We start from the raw sequence: 18,133 nt of genomic DNA on the forward strand, positions 1-18,133 counted from the left end.
AAGGAACAAAATACAGGTGGTATACATCTTTTTGGAATGCAAAATAGTTACTAATTTAACTATTCAAAATTTGCTATCTAGTTGAGGGTAGAAATAACTTTTTGCTCTTATTATTAATTGGCAAATTATGTGTCATTTTAGAACTACTTGGACACATATTAGATATCTGATAAACCATTTACGATGATTAACATCAACAAACAGGAAGGCTGGGTAATTTCTAATACCTGTGTAACCCCATAGCATGTTCTTTCTCTTCTATTCCTTTTTAATCTTTTTAGTTATTCTAGAGAAGTTAATATTTCCTCTTACATTTCAGTAGCTTACCATTCAGGTCTTGGCAGATATCTGTTCAGTTTGGGATTATATGAATTTTGAAATGGTATATGTAATACTTACTACGGTATAGATAGATGGCTATAGATTTAACATTTGCACAGGAATTCTACCGCCCACAGAATCAGAGCGAGCAAGGAGCAGACAGTAGAAATGTTTGTTGACCTCTGGCAGGAATTTTCTGTCTTGCTCGAGCGAGGCCATATAATCCTGCCCGAATTCATGTGTTGTGCAGATTTTCATGCAATGCGAGTATAATACTTGGGATTATCCAACAAAAGATTGTAATACGTCATTTAAGTACAGTCAGATAATGTAGTTAAAGACCTTGTTCCATTGATGGGCCCAACCCCTAGAAAATCTGGGCGTATCTTTCAGCTAAGCTGTAGCCTGTGACATAGAGATCAAAAAATATTTATTGCTTTTGGGGACAGGGCAGGTTGGAGAGAGAAAACTATCCTCTCAAAGGTGGAGAAAGAAGCAGAGAAAGCTAGACCCTGTAGGAAACAGAGAAAGAGAGACATGCTTTATTTTGGTAGGAGGAGAGAGGGAGAGAGACTTCCTTGATGATGTTAGATAAAGGACCTCTCGAGGAGAGAAGAATGCATGAACTGGTTAATGGGGAACTCCAAGATGAAATATAATATTGTGGAGGGAACACTGAACTTTTGAAATTGAAGCAATCCACTTCAAAAATTACATAATTTGTTGACAGTTTTTATCAGTTTAATTGCAAGAGACCAATATGATTAAGTTTTTGTGAATATTTTTACTTAGTTACAGAGAGAAAGAGTCCCACCCACACACAACCTGGAAGTAGACAACTACTTGAACCTCTGAAAACCAGCAACAAACCTAATACCATACATCAGAAACCTCCTGCAACGGCAGGAGACCGTGAAAGGCCAGGAACATCGGGGACTACAAATTCTAACATAGCCGTGGATAAATTCTCTGGCTTGAGACTGAGGTATAGTAATTGATTTCTATGTTTTGTTTTCAAAAGTGTTTTGTTTCAAAAGTAGTACTTTTGTTTCAAAAGTAGCTGTTGTTATTTCTCCAATTGGGTTTCTCTACTGCAGAAAGATAATTCTCTTAGCTAGTTATCTGTTGAGGTAACCAAAAAACAAATGGATTGTTTATGCATTTCCCAGCATTTTTATTACCTGTTTTGTATGCTTTTGAGGGTAAAAGTGCAGTGGAATTTTATTAAAGAAATATTTGCTTGCTATTAAAAACATTTTTTTGTACTTAATCATAGAATCCCTACAATATAGAAGAAGGCCATTCGGCCCATCAGGTCTGCACAGATCACAATCCTACCCAGACCCTATCTCTGTAACCCCACACATTTACCCTTCTGATCCCTTAATATTAAGGGGCAATTTATCATGGCCAATCCACCTAACCTGCACATCGTTGGACTGTGGGAGGAAACCGGAGTATCTGGAAGAAACGCACGCAGACACGGGGAGAATGAGCAGACTGCACGTGGACACTCACCCAAGGTCAAAATTGAACCCAGGTCCTTGGCGCTGTGAGACTAACCCCTATGCCATCCCTAATAGAATTTTAGAGTGTGTTGAAAAAAATCTTTAAAGAACACCCTACATCATGGCAAATCCACACAACATTGCTTCACTTTGCGTTTACAATGGCCATTGGGAGTGATCAGAAGGATCTACTCAAACTTGTTCTGTTATAGCCATCTTTTATGAAGATCATACGAGTATATTCAAGTCTGTTCATATCTAATCACATCACCTGTCTTTTATACAGACATTATCATACAAGCATATTCAAGCCTGTACAGATCTAATCACATTCCTCAATACAATGGATTTCCTATCATGTTTACCTAATAAGTCTTTACCAGAATACTATTACACCCATAATTAATTACTTATGTGGTAGGTTTTTTTGGGGCATAGGATACTGCCTTGAGGAGCTCCTGCAGTAATGTCCTGGAACTGAGATGATTGTCCTCCAACAACCGCAACCATCTTCCTTTGGCAAAAGCATGACTCCAATCAATAGAGTGTTTTCTTCCTGATTCTGACTGACTCCAATTTTGCTTTGGCTCTTTGATGTCACATTCAGTCAAATGGTGCCTCTGGAATTCAACTCCTTGTTCATGTTTGAACAAAGGCTTCAATGACATCAGGAGCTGAGTGGCCCTGGTGGGATCTGAGCACCAGTGAACAGGTTTTTGCTAAGCAAGTGCCACTTGATAGTATTGTTGATGACCCTGCCATTACATTACCAATCATTGAGTGTAAATTGATGGGGTGGTAATTGGCAAGGTTAGATTTGTCCTGCTCTTTTGTGGACAGAGCATAGCTGGGTAATTTTCCACTGACAGGTAGATGCCAGTGTTGTAGCTGTACTGAAACAGCTTGACTAGGGGTGCAGCGAGTTCTGAAACACAAATCTTCAGTACTATTGCAGAATATTATCTGGGCCCATACCTTTTGCATTATGAAGTGCCTTCAGCCATTTCTTGATGTCACGTGAAGCGAATGAAATTGGCTAAAGACTAGCAGCTGTGATGCTGGGAACCTGCAGAGGAGACTGAATTAGAATGCACACCATGGAACTTCTATTGTAGAAAACTTGTAGAATGACCCAATCACTTTTTGGGTATTGGGTGGAACAAACAATGGAAAGAAAAATCAGCAAGTACTGGATGTCGGAAACAAAAACAAAAAATACTTGGAACATGCGGTCAATCAGCCAGTGTCTGTTCTCTTCACAAGCTCTGACTGACCTGCTGAGTGGTTTCAGCAGTTTCTGTTTTACTTTGCTAACTATAAGGTTGTGTGTTTAAATTGCATTTTTGGTTTTGTTTCTTTTAAATTAGTTTTGCTAGTCCTCTAAGCAGTCACTAGATGGAGCACTATCCACTAGAAGAAAGAGCTTGCATCCTCAGAACATTCCAATGCACCTCACATTCAATAGATTAGTTTGACATGTAGTTGAAACGGTGGAAGAAAATAGCAGCAGGATCAGTCTGTAAAGTAGCAGGAATGCGCCATCATTACACCAATTGCAATTCAAAATTGAGGCTAGCTGCTGAGATGTCTATGCTCTATGCCATTCCAACTGACGGAGAAAAGGATTTCCAAAAGGCTTTGGTCAAAATATCTTGATTATTGTAACTGTAATGACTCAGGAAGGACAATTGGAAAGAACATCATTTATTAAACTTATAACCGCCACCATGTGTACACACATTAGTCCCTGCCGGCGATGACAGTTCAGCAGGCCCAGTCCTCGGCCTACCTTAGAAAAGGAATAAGTTCCAGCTGGGAAGGCCACTCACTGCCTGTTATCACGGGAATTCAGACTCAACGAGCCCTACAGAGATCAATCAGTGATTCCCCATGGACCCCTTGGGGGCTATTGTGGAAGTTAGGTTACTACAATTGTGAAAAGCAAAGTTACATAATTATAAAAAAAAACTGTCAAGTAATGGAAAATGATTATTAGCCAAACGCGGCCTCCAGTCAGGCCTTCAGTAGGGCCAACACTGATGTACGCAGGATAAGCGAGTATATATAAAACCTTGTTCCATAAACAGTGCACTCCTGGCCAGGGCAGCAGGATAAAAACAAAGAACAAGTTACCCCGTGATGATTACCAAATAGTAAGACATGGGGACATATTCCGCTAAGGAAAGATTGGTTTTCTATTGGCTAAGAAAGGGCAATGATTGGTGGATATGTATGTCAGTGAAAGACGTGAAAAATCTCTTGTTCCTGATTTGCTGCGATTGACTATAACTGCTGAGCTGTTTCTCTGTAATCCTGGAACTGCTCTGGTCATCCGGTGTTGGCTGTTGAGAGTTCTCCTTGTGCACGAGTTATTAAAGACCTTGCATTGGATGCATGGTGTCCAGCGCTATTTGTGTTAAGAGTGGACTGAGTGTGCCTTTAGATTGCTGATACCCAAGAGAGTGCTAACATTATCACAGTAACCTTGATTAACGTGCTTCATTTAAAGAAATCTAGCCATTGAGAATTATCGTCAAGTTAAACTGCAAGATGTTTCTGTCCCACCAGGAACCCGATAGTTTCATCAACAGAGATGGAGCGAAGGATGCGTGGTCGAAAGCTGATCCGGCTCTCCCAGCTGCGTTCAAAACTTGCAAGTGAAAACTTAGAGGACACGGACTGGGTTACATTCGCGGTTGTCATTAAGAAGATTACACCACAGAGCTCTAACAATGTATGTACAATATCTGAAGATGAATCAACATTTGGAGATATTTCTAGCTTTCATGATTTGCATACATGTTATTGATTTCACTAAGCATAATTCTTCTATTCATATCTTAATTATTGACAGAAATTTCAAATTACCATGTACTATCATAAGAACATAAGAAATAGGAGCAGGAGTAGGCCATCTAGCCCTTCGAGCCTGCCCCGCCATTCAATAAGATCATGGCTGATGTGAAGTGGCTCAGTTCCACTTTCCCGCTTTCTCCCCATAACCCTTAATTCCCTTGCCTACCAAAAACCTATCTACCCGTGTCTTAAATATATTTAGCGAGGTAGCCTCCACCACTTCAACGGGCAGAGAATTCCAGAGATTCACCGCCATTTGAGTGAAGAAGTTCCTTCTCAACTCCGTTCTAAACTGCGCCCCCCTTGTCTTGAGGCTGTGCCCTCTAGTCCTGCTGTCCTTTCTGAGTGGGAAGAATCTCTGTACCTCTACCCTATCCATCCCCTTCATTATCTTATACGTCACTGATAGCAGCTGGAACTACTGCCAAGTACACAGTTCGATTCAGCACCCTGTATGAGAAAATATTCAGCTGGAGTTATCACTTTTAATCATTGTTCAGTAATTCAGCTGGATTTGCATGCGTTGTGGACTATTCTTGAAACCAGGATTGGGTTTGGTTGCAAATTATCCCACATTACAATTGCTGGCAGCTATTCACGCTGAAGGCTGACATAAGTAATGGTCAAGAAAAAACACAAAAATGCTGAAAACGCTGATCATATCAACCAGCAAGAGTGGAGAAGCAGAATTAATGTTACTTACAAGATGAACAGCTATTTAGCAAGTGTATAGCCAGAGAAAAGGTGAGTGGGCTGGTATCAGGAAGTGAACAAAAGGTAAGCCCTGTGACAGGGCAGAGGGCAGGTTTGATTAAATGGCAATAGTGATATTGGTGTAAGATAAAATTAGGTGATGGCTACCTATCTGGGCCCCGTATCTAAGGAAGGATGTGCTGGCCTTGGAAAGGGCAGTAAGAAGTCTCAGAACTCCAGGTTCAAGTCCAGCAGCTTTATTTGGTAGCACAAGCCACAAGCTTTCGGAGCGCTGCCCCTTCATTAGGTGAATGGGAGTTCTGTTCACAAACGGCATATAGAGACATACAAATTCAATTTTTTTTGTAAATTTTGTAAATCATTATTTTGTAAATTGAGTTTGTATATTTTTATATGCCCTGTTTGTGAACAGAACTCCCATTCACCTAATGAAGGGGCAGTGCTGCAAAAGCTTGTAGTTTGTGTGATCAAATAGACCTGTTGGACTTTAACCTGGTGTTGTGAGACTTCTTAATGTGCTTACCCAGTCCAATGCCGGCATCTCCACATTTTGGAGGGTCCAGAGGAGGTTCACAAGAATGATTCCTGGAATGAAGAGCTTGTCTGAGGAACGGTTGAGGACTCTGGGTCTGTACTTGGAGGTTAGAAGGATGGGGGATCTAATTGAAACTTACAGGATTCTGCGAGGCCTGGATAGAGAGGACGTGGAGAGGATGTTTCCACTAGTAGGAAAAACTAGAACCAGAGTGCACAACCTCAGGCTAAAGAGTCAGTTCTTTAAAAGAGAAATGAGAAGGAATTTCTTCAACCAGAGAATGATGAACCTATGGAACTCTTTGCCACAGAAGACTGTGGAGGCCGGGTCATTGAGTGTCTTTAAGACAGACACAGAAAGGTTCTTTATTAATAAGGGGATATGAGGTTATGGGGAAATGGCAGGAGAATGGGGATAAAATATCAGACATGATTGAGTGGCGAAGCAGACTTGATGGGTCAAGTGGCCTAATTCTGCTCCTATGTCCTCTGGTCTTTTGTTAAAGTTCATGTAGAGAGGAAAACTGGTGAAGGAAAATAACCACTGCTGGTTTTAAAATGTACTATTTGATTTAATTTATTATTGTCATACGTATCAGGATACAATAACAAGTATCGATTCTTGCATGTTATACAGACAGAACATGTTATCCTTAGAGTAAGTAGAGTCATAGAGCTATACAGTGCAGAAACAGGCCCTTTGGCCCAGCTCGTCCATGCTGACCAGGTTTCCTAAACCAAACTAGTCCCATTTGCCTGTGTTTGGCCCATATTCCTCTAAACTTTTTCCATCCATGTACCTTCCAAATGTCTTTTAAATCTTGTAATTGTACCTGTCTCTACCGCCTCCTCTGGCAGCTCATTCCATATGCACCACTCTGTGTAAGCAAGTTGCCCCTCAGGTCCTCTCTACGTATGCCCTCTAATTTTGGACTCCCCTACCCTGAGGAGAAGACCTTGGCTATTTACCTTATCCATGTTCCTAATGATTTTATAAATCTCTATAAGATCACTCCTCATCCTCCTAAGCTCCTGGGGAAAAAGTCCCAGCCTATCATAGGGAGAAGGAAAGTAGAGGGCGCAGAATATAGTTCAATTTGGTGTAACATGGAACAGGATAATCACTAGTTGTTCCACAACTTAGGAAAGTCTTTACATCTTGCTTACAACTTTTTTGCTCAGGAGTTGCTAGCTCTTCCTCATTTCAAACCGGAGAAACACGGTAGCGTAGTGGTTAGCACTGCTACTTCACAGCGCTAGGGACCCGGGTTCAATTCCGGCCTTGGGTCACTGTCTGTGCAGAGTTTGCACATTCTCCCCGGGTGCTCTGATTTCCTCCCACGTTCTGAAAGACGTGCTGGTTAGGTGCATTGACCCGAACAGGCGCTGGAGCGTGGCAACTAGAGGAATTTCGCAGCAACTGTATTGCAGTGTTAATGTAAGCCTTACTTGTGACTGATAAATAAACTTTGAAAAAGCAAAGAGCAAAACCAGTCAGCTGTTTTTGTCTGAGCAAACTATCTAAAATTATCCACTTCTCCCACAGCTCTCTTCATTTTCTTTATATATCTGTAAACTGTTTTTGTCATTTATTGTCAACAGGAAATTTAGCACGTAATATAGGCTACAGAGGTGCTATCTTTCAGCTGCCTTCAGATGAATGTAAAAGATGGCATATTGCTATTTTGAAGAAGTGTAGGATGAATTCTCTGCTGTGTCCTGTCCAGCATTTCACCTCAGTGAACAGCGCCAGAAACAGATAATCTGATTATTATCACATTGCTGTTTGTGGGAGCTAGCTGTGTGCAAAATTGTCTGCCACATTTCATATATTACCACAATACTTAAAGTATTGGGCGGTACAGTGGCACAATGGTTAACATTGCTGCCTCACAGTGCCAGGGACCCGGGTTCAATTCCTGGCTTGGGTGGCTGTCTGTGTAGAGTTTGCACATTCTCCTATGTCTGCATGGGTTTCTGCCAGTGCTCTGGTTTCCTCCCACAATCCCAACATGTGCTGGTTAGATGGATAGGCCATCCTAAATTGCCCCTTAGTGTCAGAGGGACTAGCTAGGATAAATGCATGGGGTTATGGGGATAGGGCCTGGGTGGGACTGTGATCAGTGCAGTTTCGATAGGCCAAATGCCCTCCTTCTGTACTATAGGGATTCTATAGATTCTATTTCACTACCTCGGAAAAGGTGATCTACGGTCATGAAAGTCAAGCAAATCTTTTTTTTCTTTAACATTGAGTACTCCCAGGTTAGATTTAGTGCTGCTGCCAGCTACAAGGGTGTCCTAACAGCAAATTTAGAATCACATCCTTGCAAAATAAGTGAATTTTCCTGTTTCTTACAATGCAACTTCTCCAGCTAATGCACTGAAGATTATTATTTGGCGCAAGTTTTAAACTGAATTGAGGCTGTCCAGATGTATTTCACACTGGAAGATACACCAGTTTCTGAGATGATAGGTCAATACCTACATCACTGGTACCACCCACTGTACAATTTTCTTGTGCGTATGAGACTATCTTAAATAAATCTGAAGTTATATTTTTGAAGTAATGTTGAATTAGGATTTGTGTTGTCGTTACAGGGTAAAACATTCAGTATCTGGCACTTGAGTGACCTGCGGAGCAGCAACTTGAATTTGTCCCTCTTTCTCTTTGGAAATGTTCACAAAGATCTTTGGAAAACAGAAAAAGGAACGGTCATTGGACTCTTAAATGCGAATCCTATGAAACCCAGGGATGGATCGGATGAGGTGGGTGAGGCAGTGGCATAGTGGTATTGTTGCTGGAATAATGATCCAGAGAACAGGGAGCGACGGGAATCGTGGTGAACAAGGGATGGACTATGGAAAGGTCCGTTGACGTAAGGCAGAATTTTCCAGTTTCAGAGCAAATGCAGCCAAAAACTCCCACCCCAGGAGTAATGCTCTGGAGACCTGAGTCGGAATTCCACCATGGCAGATGGTAAAATTTGAATCCAATGAAATTTGGAATTAAAATGATGGCCATGAAACCATTGTCAATTGTCATTAAAATCCATCTGGTTCACTTTAGCGGAGGAAATCTGCCAGCCTTCCCTGGTCTGGCCTAAATGCGGCCTACAGATCCACAACAATGTGGCTGACTCTTAAATACCCTCAGACTAGCAAGCCAACTCAGCTCAAGGGCAATTAGGGATGGCAATAAATGGCCAGTGATGCCCATATCTCTTGAAAAAATAAAAAAGCACAGAACTTACTTCAGGGATATATAACAATTTTACTTTTTTACTATAGTTTTGATGCCTTTAAGTGATTTTTAAACACTTAATTAAGAATCCAAGCTCATTTGGAAAGTTTTTGTTAAAAATAAATTATCTTTTGATATTTGTTGGAGAGGCACACGTAAGTGTTGATAGTTACTCCAGCCACCAATGGGATTGATGTGAATTGCAGGCAATAAGTTTCTAGAATTTTGGTTGGTCATGCCATCAAAAGACTCAGCAACATTGTAATTGATCCATAGTTCTGGTCATTTTTGCAACTCAAATATATTTCCGTGGCTTCACATTTCTCTGTTTATTGGCGCAGATTTGTCTGTCTGTCGACCACCCGCAGAAGATCCTGATCATGGGTGAAGCCTTAGACATGGGAACCTGCCGAGCGAGAAAGAAGAATGGAGATCCCTGTACCCAGATAGTAAACTTGGTTAGACCCTTTTTGCTCAATGATATTAATCAATAACTTACATTAATGCCTAAATACACAACCAGTTTTCATTTGGAATAGTTCCTACAGTCCGTGTATCAATGTCTTTCATTTAGATAGACCTGTTGGGTGGAGTTTTTCCATCTTGCTCGCCATGGGAATCATAGCGGGCAGGGGCGGATCATGCAAAGGTCCGTTGACCTCAGGGGGGAATTTCTGCCCTTGAGGCAAGCGTGGCTGGAAAATCCTGCCCCTTGAATTTAACAATGTTCATGTAACCTGGAGTTGAGATAAGCTAAAATACCTTTTGATTTGAATAGACAAATAGACCAAGTGGTCTCTGTCATCGGATAAGTTTGTCTGGTGGGGATGTGGAGTTGTGTAGTTTTGTTTTTATATTTGTAAACCGAGGAATGTGATGGAGGGAGGGAAATTTGTAGTATTCCACTGGTGTGTTTACTCACTTTGTTTGAATTGAGATTAACCAGAGAGGTAGAGGTTATGCTTTTTGTGACAAACTGTCCTGCAATGAGAACTGTTGATGCTAATAATGTTTTTGGTTAGTCTCATAATTGCCGACCCATATGTAAGATGCAGCAAAATTATTATTCAGCGAGACTGAGGATCTGAATTCCGGTGGTGTTATTGCACCCTGAGTTTTATTAATGTCTTTATATTTTTGAGAACTTTTAAATGTGTGTTTGTTTGTATTTCCTTGGTTTGCAAATGTAAAAAGAAAGCTAGACAACTCCAAGTCCCATCGAGCAAATTTACTTGATGGTGGAGACAGAGTTGATGCACAAGCCAGTCTCTTATTTTCAAGACAACTTGTTTATCTCAACTCCAGACTATTCTAGTCAATCCACAGTTATATTCAGGATTTTGAAAATGAAAAGTTTTAAGGTTACAGCACAGTAAAACTCAATTTTGGTGATGGATTAATAAATCTAGTGCAAAAGAAGTTGATCAGAAACTAGATAAATTGGAATTGCACTGTTATTGTTTCAGTGTTGTGGTATCGGGTCTTCACTTGTGTTGATATCTCATTCCTTGTGGTCTTTGAGAGCGCAGACAGTTAATGACAGTACTTTGTGTACACAAGAGCTTGGCTCGACAACAATAATTTATATTTCTTTAGTATCTTCAATGTAATAAAATGACCCAAAGTACTTCACAAATGCGTTATAAATAGAATATGACACCAAGCCACCATAAGGAGATATTAGGTCAGAAGAATAAAAACTTGGTGAAAGTAGGATTTAAGGAGGACCTTAAAAGGATGAAAGAGAGGGAGAAAGTTTGAAGGCAAGAATTGTTGAGCTTAGGACCTACGTAACTGAAGGCATGATGACCAATGATGGAGCAGTTAAAGTTGAGATGCTCAAGAGACTGGAGTTAAATGTGCACAGATATCTCAGGGTTGTGAGGCTGAAGGAGATTATACGAATAGGGAGGGGTGTGCCACATGATAGTAAGACAATTGAATATGCTAGGTTTAAGACTGGGCATGTAGCAATTCAGGAGTAAATGCTATTTTGTAGAATTTTATCATTTCCACTAATTACCTATTACCGTATGCTATTGTAAAACATAGTGGGTGGGATTTTTCTCCCTCTCCTCAGCATGTTTCACAGCAGCGGGAGGTGGCACACTGCTCGCAGATGGCAGCATCTTATGGTCCTGCTGCTGTCAGTGGGGTTTCCCATTGAATGTAACCCCCTCCGCTGGGAAACCCGTGGCAGGAGTGCGTTGTCAATGGAATTGTAAAATCCTGCTAGTGAGCAGCAGCAAGATTTTGGCGATAATCACATTATATTGATGCTGTAGGAGCCAAATGTATGTTTTGATGAAATACTACCTTGTTTAAAATGTCACCACAGAGCTCATTTGGGAGCACTCTTACCTCCACGTCAGAAGGTTGTGGATTGAAGCCACACTCCAGGACTTAAGTACAACAGCCAGTACTTGGCATTCCAATACATCACTGAGGAAGTACTGCACTGTTGGAAGTTCAGCACTTCTTGATACAATATTAAACTGAGACCTTGCCTTCCCTATCAGGCGGGTGTAAAAAATCCATGGCACTATTTTTAAAGAGCAGGGGAGTTTATCACCAGTGTCCCAGTCACTTTCAATCTCTCAATCAACATCACAAAAACAGATTATCTGGTCATTGTTACATGCTGTTTCTGGAAATATTCTGTATTCAAATTGGCTGCTATATTTCCTACTTCACAACATTTTCATTTGCCGTACAGAAGCTTGGGATATCCTGAGGGTTTTGAAAGTTGCTATGCAAATTCAAATACTCCTTGAAAGTGGAATTCTTCACAGCTTTGATTGGTTCATGTGATCTGTAAAGATGTTAGTTTTTATTCTTGGTTCCTGGGTGAATTTGTTCAGCTTTTGCAAATCTGGTATACAGTGGTAAAAGGATTTGCTTTTACTGGAAGAAAGTTAATAGTGAGTAAGACGTAAATGGACTCATTAGTGTTCCCTATGATGAGGGATGGAAGAAGTATTTTGGACTCTACCTTATGCCAGCTGAAGTTGCTATTTCATAGTGGTTGTCAAAATTTAATGATTTTAACAAGGATCATATTTTGAAGCAGACTTAGATTGAGGGAATTTAAACAGGGCGGCACAGTGGTTAGCACTGCTGTCTCACAGCGCCAGGAACCCGGTTCGATTCCCAGCTTGGGTCACTGTTTGTGTGGAGTCTGTACGTTCTCCCTGTGTCTGCGTAGGTTTCCTCCGGGTGCTCCGGTTTCCTCCCACAGAACAAAGATGTGCAGGTTACGTAATTGGCTAACTTAATTGCTCCTTAGTGTCAGGGGGACTAGCCAGGGTAAATGTGTGGAGATAGGGCTTGCGTGGAATTATGGTTGGTACAGACCCGATGGGCCGAATGACCTCCTTCTATACCGTAGGGATTCTATGAAAAACAAGCAATGTTATTTCTCAATTTCTAGTTGCAGATTTCCTCTTTACTTCTTTAAGTGGAACGTTGGCTAGTATTGAGATTGGCTTAACCTGCACTTCACTTTTTTATGCTAACTTTCAATGTACTTCCTTTGCTTTCAGATGGATTGTGAATACTGTGAGTACCATGTCAAAGCCCAGTACAAAAAACTTAGTGCCAAGCGAGCTGACTTGCAATCCAGTTTCACTGGCCGTGCTCCAAACAAACTGCATGGCAAAGGTGGCAGTCTGAAAGAGAGGTTGTGCCAGCAAGGATTCCACTATGGAGGAGTGTCATCAGCATCATACGCAGCCTCAGTGTAAGAAAGTACTTGGAGTACTGTTGATTACTAGATGGAATATTTGTTTGAGCTATAATTTATCTCCCCCTCAGTAAATTCTTAAACCATGTTTAGTGCAGCATGGGCTATTCTACATACACAAGTTGATACCATAAGACATAGGAGCAGAATTAGGCCACTCGGCCCATCGGGTCTGTTCCCCCATTCAATCATGACTGTTTTTTTTCCTCATCCCCATTTTCCTGCCTTTTCCCCATAACCCCTGATCACCTTATTAATCAAGAACCTACCTATTTCTGTCTTAAAGACACTCAATGACCTGACCTCCACAGTCTTCTGCAGCAAACGGTTCCACAGATTCACCACTGTCTGCTGAAGAAATTCCTCCTCATTTCTGTTTTAAAGGATCATCCCTTTGGCCTGAGATTGTGCCCTCTGGTTCTAGTTTTTCCTACAAGTGGAAGCATCTTCTCCACGTCCACTCTATTCAGGCCTTGCAGTATCCTGTAAGTCTCCTCATCCTTCTAAACACCAACGAGAACAAGCCCTCAACCGTTCCTCATATGACAAGCTCTTCATTCCAGGGATCATTTTTGTGAAACTCCTCTGGACTTTTCCAAGGCCAGCACATCTTTCCTTAGATATGGGGCCCAAAACTGCTCATAATATTCCAAATGAGGCCTTTTACAGCCTCAGAAGTACATCCCTGCTCTTGTATTCTAGCTCTCCTGTCATGAATGCTAACATTGCATTTGCCTTCCTAACTGCCACCTGAACCTGCACATTAACCTTAAGAGATTCAGCTGATGTGTGGTGCTGCAAAGTTTTCAGTTTGCTATTGGGACAGCTAATATGTGCAAGAACGAGCATTAAGTCTGTCCCATCAAGATGTGGTGCAACCAGTCACACAATTGCTATCTGCCCTAAACTAGCCAATTCTCCTAAAAAAAATGAAAGAAATGGCATGCAATACCTCATAATGTGGTTTGGTGTCAAATTCAGTCGGATAATGTGCCAATGAAGTGCGTTGGACTGGTTTACTATGTTACGTAAGTGCCAGATCTTGTTGCAGCCACATCAGGAACAACTGGGAAATGCTTTTGTGACTTCCTAAGACAATTGGAAAGTATGCCAAAAACCACTGAATCCCCGTTAAATCTTCAATTATTAGTAACTGACAGCTCGCTCTTTGTAATTAAAAATATCTTCTTCAATTAGAAAGTGAGAAAGTTATATTTCGAAGGACTGTGAATTATCCAGACCCATCACTTAATCATGTCAGTGACCTCAGGTGAGCCCTTACCTGACAAAGGAGCAACACTCCAAAATCTCGTGATTCCAAATAAACCTGGTGTTGTGAGACTTCTTACTGAGCTGAAGACTGTGATGCATGTTAGAGTGTGAACCCTGATGGTGAGTGTAGGCTGTTCAGCATCGGGAAGCCGTTGTTGCTTAGCTGAACATCGGTGAGATTGCTGTCCACAAAATGTCGCCAAACAGTGATCAAGGGGGAAAACTCTTTGCAGCCAAGGGATGCAGAGGTTAATTGTCACATCCCAAATGCTTCTCAAGCTGTGAGCAGCTATCTCAGCATGGCACAAGAATTAAAACAGATCCTTTTGGCCTTATTGGCCTATATTTTTCAGGCGGTGTATTTACCACTGGGTCATTTTGGGAGCTGTCACTGGCAATTCATTAAATCTTTGGTCAATGTTTGGAGCTGAAAGAACTGAAACCAATAGAGTTCCCACTGTATTGTTTTTTTTTGGTTTGTCTGTAGACAAATGGATGACGAAAAGAAAATCTATAGCTAGCAATGAGTGCAGAGTTAAATACCTTTTAAGGTTGTAAGTGTTCTTTATGGTTTTGTTCTGAAGTTAATAATGGCAATTTTACAGTTGATTTTTGTTTTTGTTTCACAGTCGGGCAGCAGGTCCCCACAAGAGTGTTCAGACGACCCTGACGCACATGGTGGTGAAAGGCGCAGATGATATTGTTAGAGAAACTAAGAAGAAGATCGGTAATGTGAGCTAGAATTGCTTTTTGTGGTACAAAAAGGGAATATAAAGGAGCGTAGTACCCTTGGAACTGGGGAACCTAATGTACATTTTCCAGAAATAGAGAACAAGCATAAGTTGCAAAATGTGTTTCCTGTCCAAGAGAAGATAAATTTCCTTTTGCGTAACAAAGCCAGTCCTCTGGAAGCCCCATAACTCTATCATAGGATCATCATAATCATTATGAGGAGTGTGTCAGTTCATTGACAATGCCCGCTACTACTACAAACCAATTGAGGTGCTGTTTTTCAGACGAGATATTAAACAAAGCCCTTGCCAGCCCTCTTAGATGAACGTAAAAGATCCATGGTACTATTTGGAAGAAGAGCAAGGGCATTCTCCCCAGTATCCTAATATTTATCCCTCCATCAGCATCACACGAAAACAAAGATTAACTGGTTATTATCCCAGTGCTGTTGGTGAGAGCTTGCTGTGTGCAAATGGAGCTTGGCCAAAGTCACCTACGTATTGAGAACAAATAGTTTGTTTTTCAAAAATTCACTCTGGCCAGAAAAAATTCTGTTTACTGGCGATGTCAGATTTTTAAAAATGTAATATACACTGATCATAGTTTGTATTGTGCATCAGTGCTCAGGTTCCTTAAGAACATTGGGCGAGTTATCTACAATTCCTGTTCTCCAAAATCAATTGAGAAATAAAAGCAAATTACTGCAGATGCTGTAATCAAACCAAAAGAGAGATCTGGCAGCATCTGTAAGGAGAGAAAAGAGCAGATGTTCCAAGATAACTCTTTGTCAAAGGGTCATTTGGGCTTGAAATGTCAGCTGTTTTCTCTTTACATATACTGACTGACCTACTGAGATTTTCCAGCATTTTCTCTTTGGAGCCAATTGAGAAAGATGGTGGTGTGGAAGGAGAAATAATTATGCAAGGTCCTTGCCCCAGATGACCCACCCTAGTCAAAAATAGCAGAATCCAAATTTAATAAAAGCAGGTGATTATAATAAAATGATAGGTGAAACCAGGAATGAGACTGAGACTGCAATCACCTTTGGGCAAAGTGGGTTCCATCTTCTTTCATTCCCCTTTGATTCAGTATCCTTTGACACTGTAACCTCTCGATGTAAGCTACATTTCTACTACAGCACCTAACATCAAATGAAGCCGCAGTGCTTTGTACCAACATTACAATCGTAGTGAAAGTATATTCTAAGCTGAGGCTTAGAATATACTTTATAATCAACTCAATTTTCAAAGTCCAGAAGAGGGTGCCAGTAGGTTAGAGGGCTGGGGGGAGGAGGGGGTGTTTAGGCATTTAAAAACTGGGATTGGAAAACATGCAAGAGTTTGGGGAATTGGTTTTTTTTTTAGCATCTTAAAATAACTGAACATGAAAGGTTTAGTAAAATTCCAGATGCAAAGTAATATATCTGAATTGTCACCATTGCTAATAGATTTTGTGTGAAATTGCAGCGTTAGCAAATGGGAAGGTGCTCATGGGCTGTTCAGAAGATTTTAAGGATTTAATGGAAATGCCTACAGTTGGAGCTCTCAACCTCAAGCGACACTTAAACAAGGCACCTATGAAAGGTCAGCTTGTCACTTGCACTATTCTTTTAATCAAACTGATTTTGTCTCACAGGTTCAGCTATCAATAATCCTCTAGAAAAATAATGATATAAAGACACTATTTAAAATTGCATTTCATTCCTAGTGCCATTGAATTTCCAATTGTGAAAGGGCAGAAAAAAATACTGGACTTTCCTCTGTTTTCATGCTCTGATTTTTTTATATCCAAATTTCCATACATGTGTGTGGATGGGTCTAATTCTCAGACAAACTTGTTCCTTTGGTATAGCTTTATTTTTAGTCTCACCATAAATCAGTGAAAGCAATGTTTTGTGCACTTCATACATGCACTCTGGAATTTCTGACCTAAAAACATTTAATTACTGTACTTATATGAGGATTTTAAAATAAAAGCATTGTTCATTCGGGAGACAGTGTAAGTCAAAAAATAGGGCTGGTGGGTAAACTAGTCTTGATGTGAGTTATGATACAGACAGTAGACATTTGGAATGGTAAAATCTGAATTTTATCCAGATATGTACTTTAATGTGTTTATACCAATAGAAGATAATTTGCACTGTTGCACTGATTCAGAAGATTTTAAACAACCAGTACAGACTCATTGAGCAAATTGTCATTCATTGTTGCCTGATTTTTCAGGTGGATCAAATAACATTGCACAGCCAGGACCTTCAATCCTGTCAATATCTGCTTCTGAACTATTAAAGCAGCAAAAACGTAAAATGTTGGAATCACGTAAGAAGAGAGCAGAAGAGATACAAAACAGGTAATGTTGCGAGGTCAGATTGGGAACATAAATTATACATGTCTTTTTTTAATTAGATTGTTGTTAACCATTCAAATTGAAATAAAGCTTTATGATAAATTTATGGTAAATTCAAGAATTTCAGCAAGTGAAGGTGAAGTGCAGTGATTTTAGGTGCAAAGCAGCTACTTTCAGTAATATTTTATTGCTTATGTGTGATTGTAATACATTATTGCATTGGCTAATTCTGTACTATGCCAAACACAGCTAGCTGTTAGTTTTGCTAATTATCAGTTGAAGTTAAGTACATACGGGTGGAGAACATTACTTGAGCGCATATGAAGTAGTGTCAGAAGATGTATACCTGTAATGTTTCACTCTGAATAAATCCATCCCAAGTAAAAACTGGCTTTGGATTTTTCCTTCACCGACTGGCTATCAGAAGTATAACAACTTTTACTGTGATAACAAAACTTCTTCCTGCAGGTTTATGCAGAGTGCAAGTGGAAGCTGCAGTCACACATCTGGGGCTGGAGGATTGTCCTCTAACTCATCACCCAGGATTGGAGCAGAATTTCCCAAGGAGCAAAAATTAGTAGCGACACCACAGTCACCTAAACTGGGCAGAGGCTTTTCTGAAGGGGAGGATATCCTGTTTTTTGATACATCACCACCGTTAGCACCAAAACTGACTCCTAATGCAGATTCCAAAAAGGTAAATTCTGCCATTCTTGTGCATTCACATAGATTGCTGAGAAAACGAGAAATGCTCTTCAAGCTTCTTGTCTTGCACTCAAGACAGAGACAAGAGAATCAGATCTCAAAGGGAGCAACAATTTACACAACACGCATAAAGGATTTCCTGTGGAGAATGCACCAGGAAAC

General features: G+C 40.5%; 1 protein-coding gene across 1 annotated transcript in view; it reads left to right on the top strand.

Moving 5' to 3' along the window:
* Positions 1–18,133, top strand: part of mcm10 (minichromosome maintenance 10 replication initiation factor) — a 56,122-nt gene that overhangs the window by 5,922 nt on the left and 32,067 nt on the right. Inside the window, exons 6-14 of the mRNA XM_080207107.1 lie at positions 1,114–1,306; positions 4,398–4,563; positions 8,532–8,699; positions 9,516–9,632; positions 12,717–12,913; positions 14,818–14,915; positions 16,387–16,503; positions 17,143–17,269; positions 17,735–17,963. Coding sequence (XP_080063233.1) covers positions 1,114–1,306; positions 4,398–4,563; positions 8,532–8,699; positions 9,516–9,632; positions 12,717–12,913; positions 14,818–14,915; positions 16,387–16,503; positions 17,143–17,269; positions 17,735–17,963 — 1,412 coding nt within the window. The remainder of the gene's footprint in view (positions 1–1,113; positions 1,307–4,397; positions 4,564–8,531; positions 8,700–9,515; positions 9,633–12,716; positions 12,914–14,817; positions 14,916–16,386; positions 16,504–17,142; positions 17,270–17,734; positions 17,964–18,133) is intronic.

This window comes from Carcharhinus amblyrhynchos, chromosome 19 (assembly GCF_965287045.1).
Source record: "Carcharhinus amblyrhynchos chromosome 19, sCarAmb.v2.hapA, whole genome shotgun sequence".
Lineage (NCBI taxonomy): Eukaryota > Metazoa > Chordata > Chondrichthyes > Carcharhiniformes > Carcharhinidae > Carcharhinus > Carcharhinus amblyrhynchos.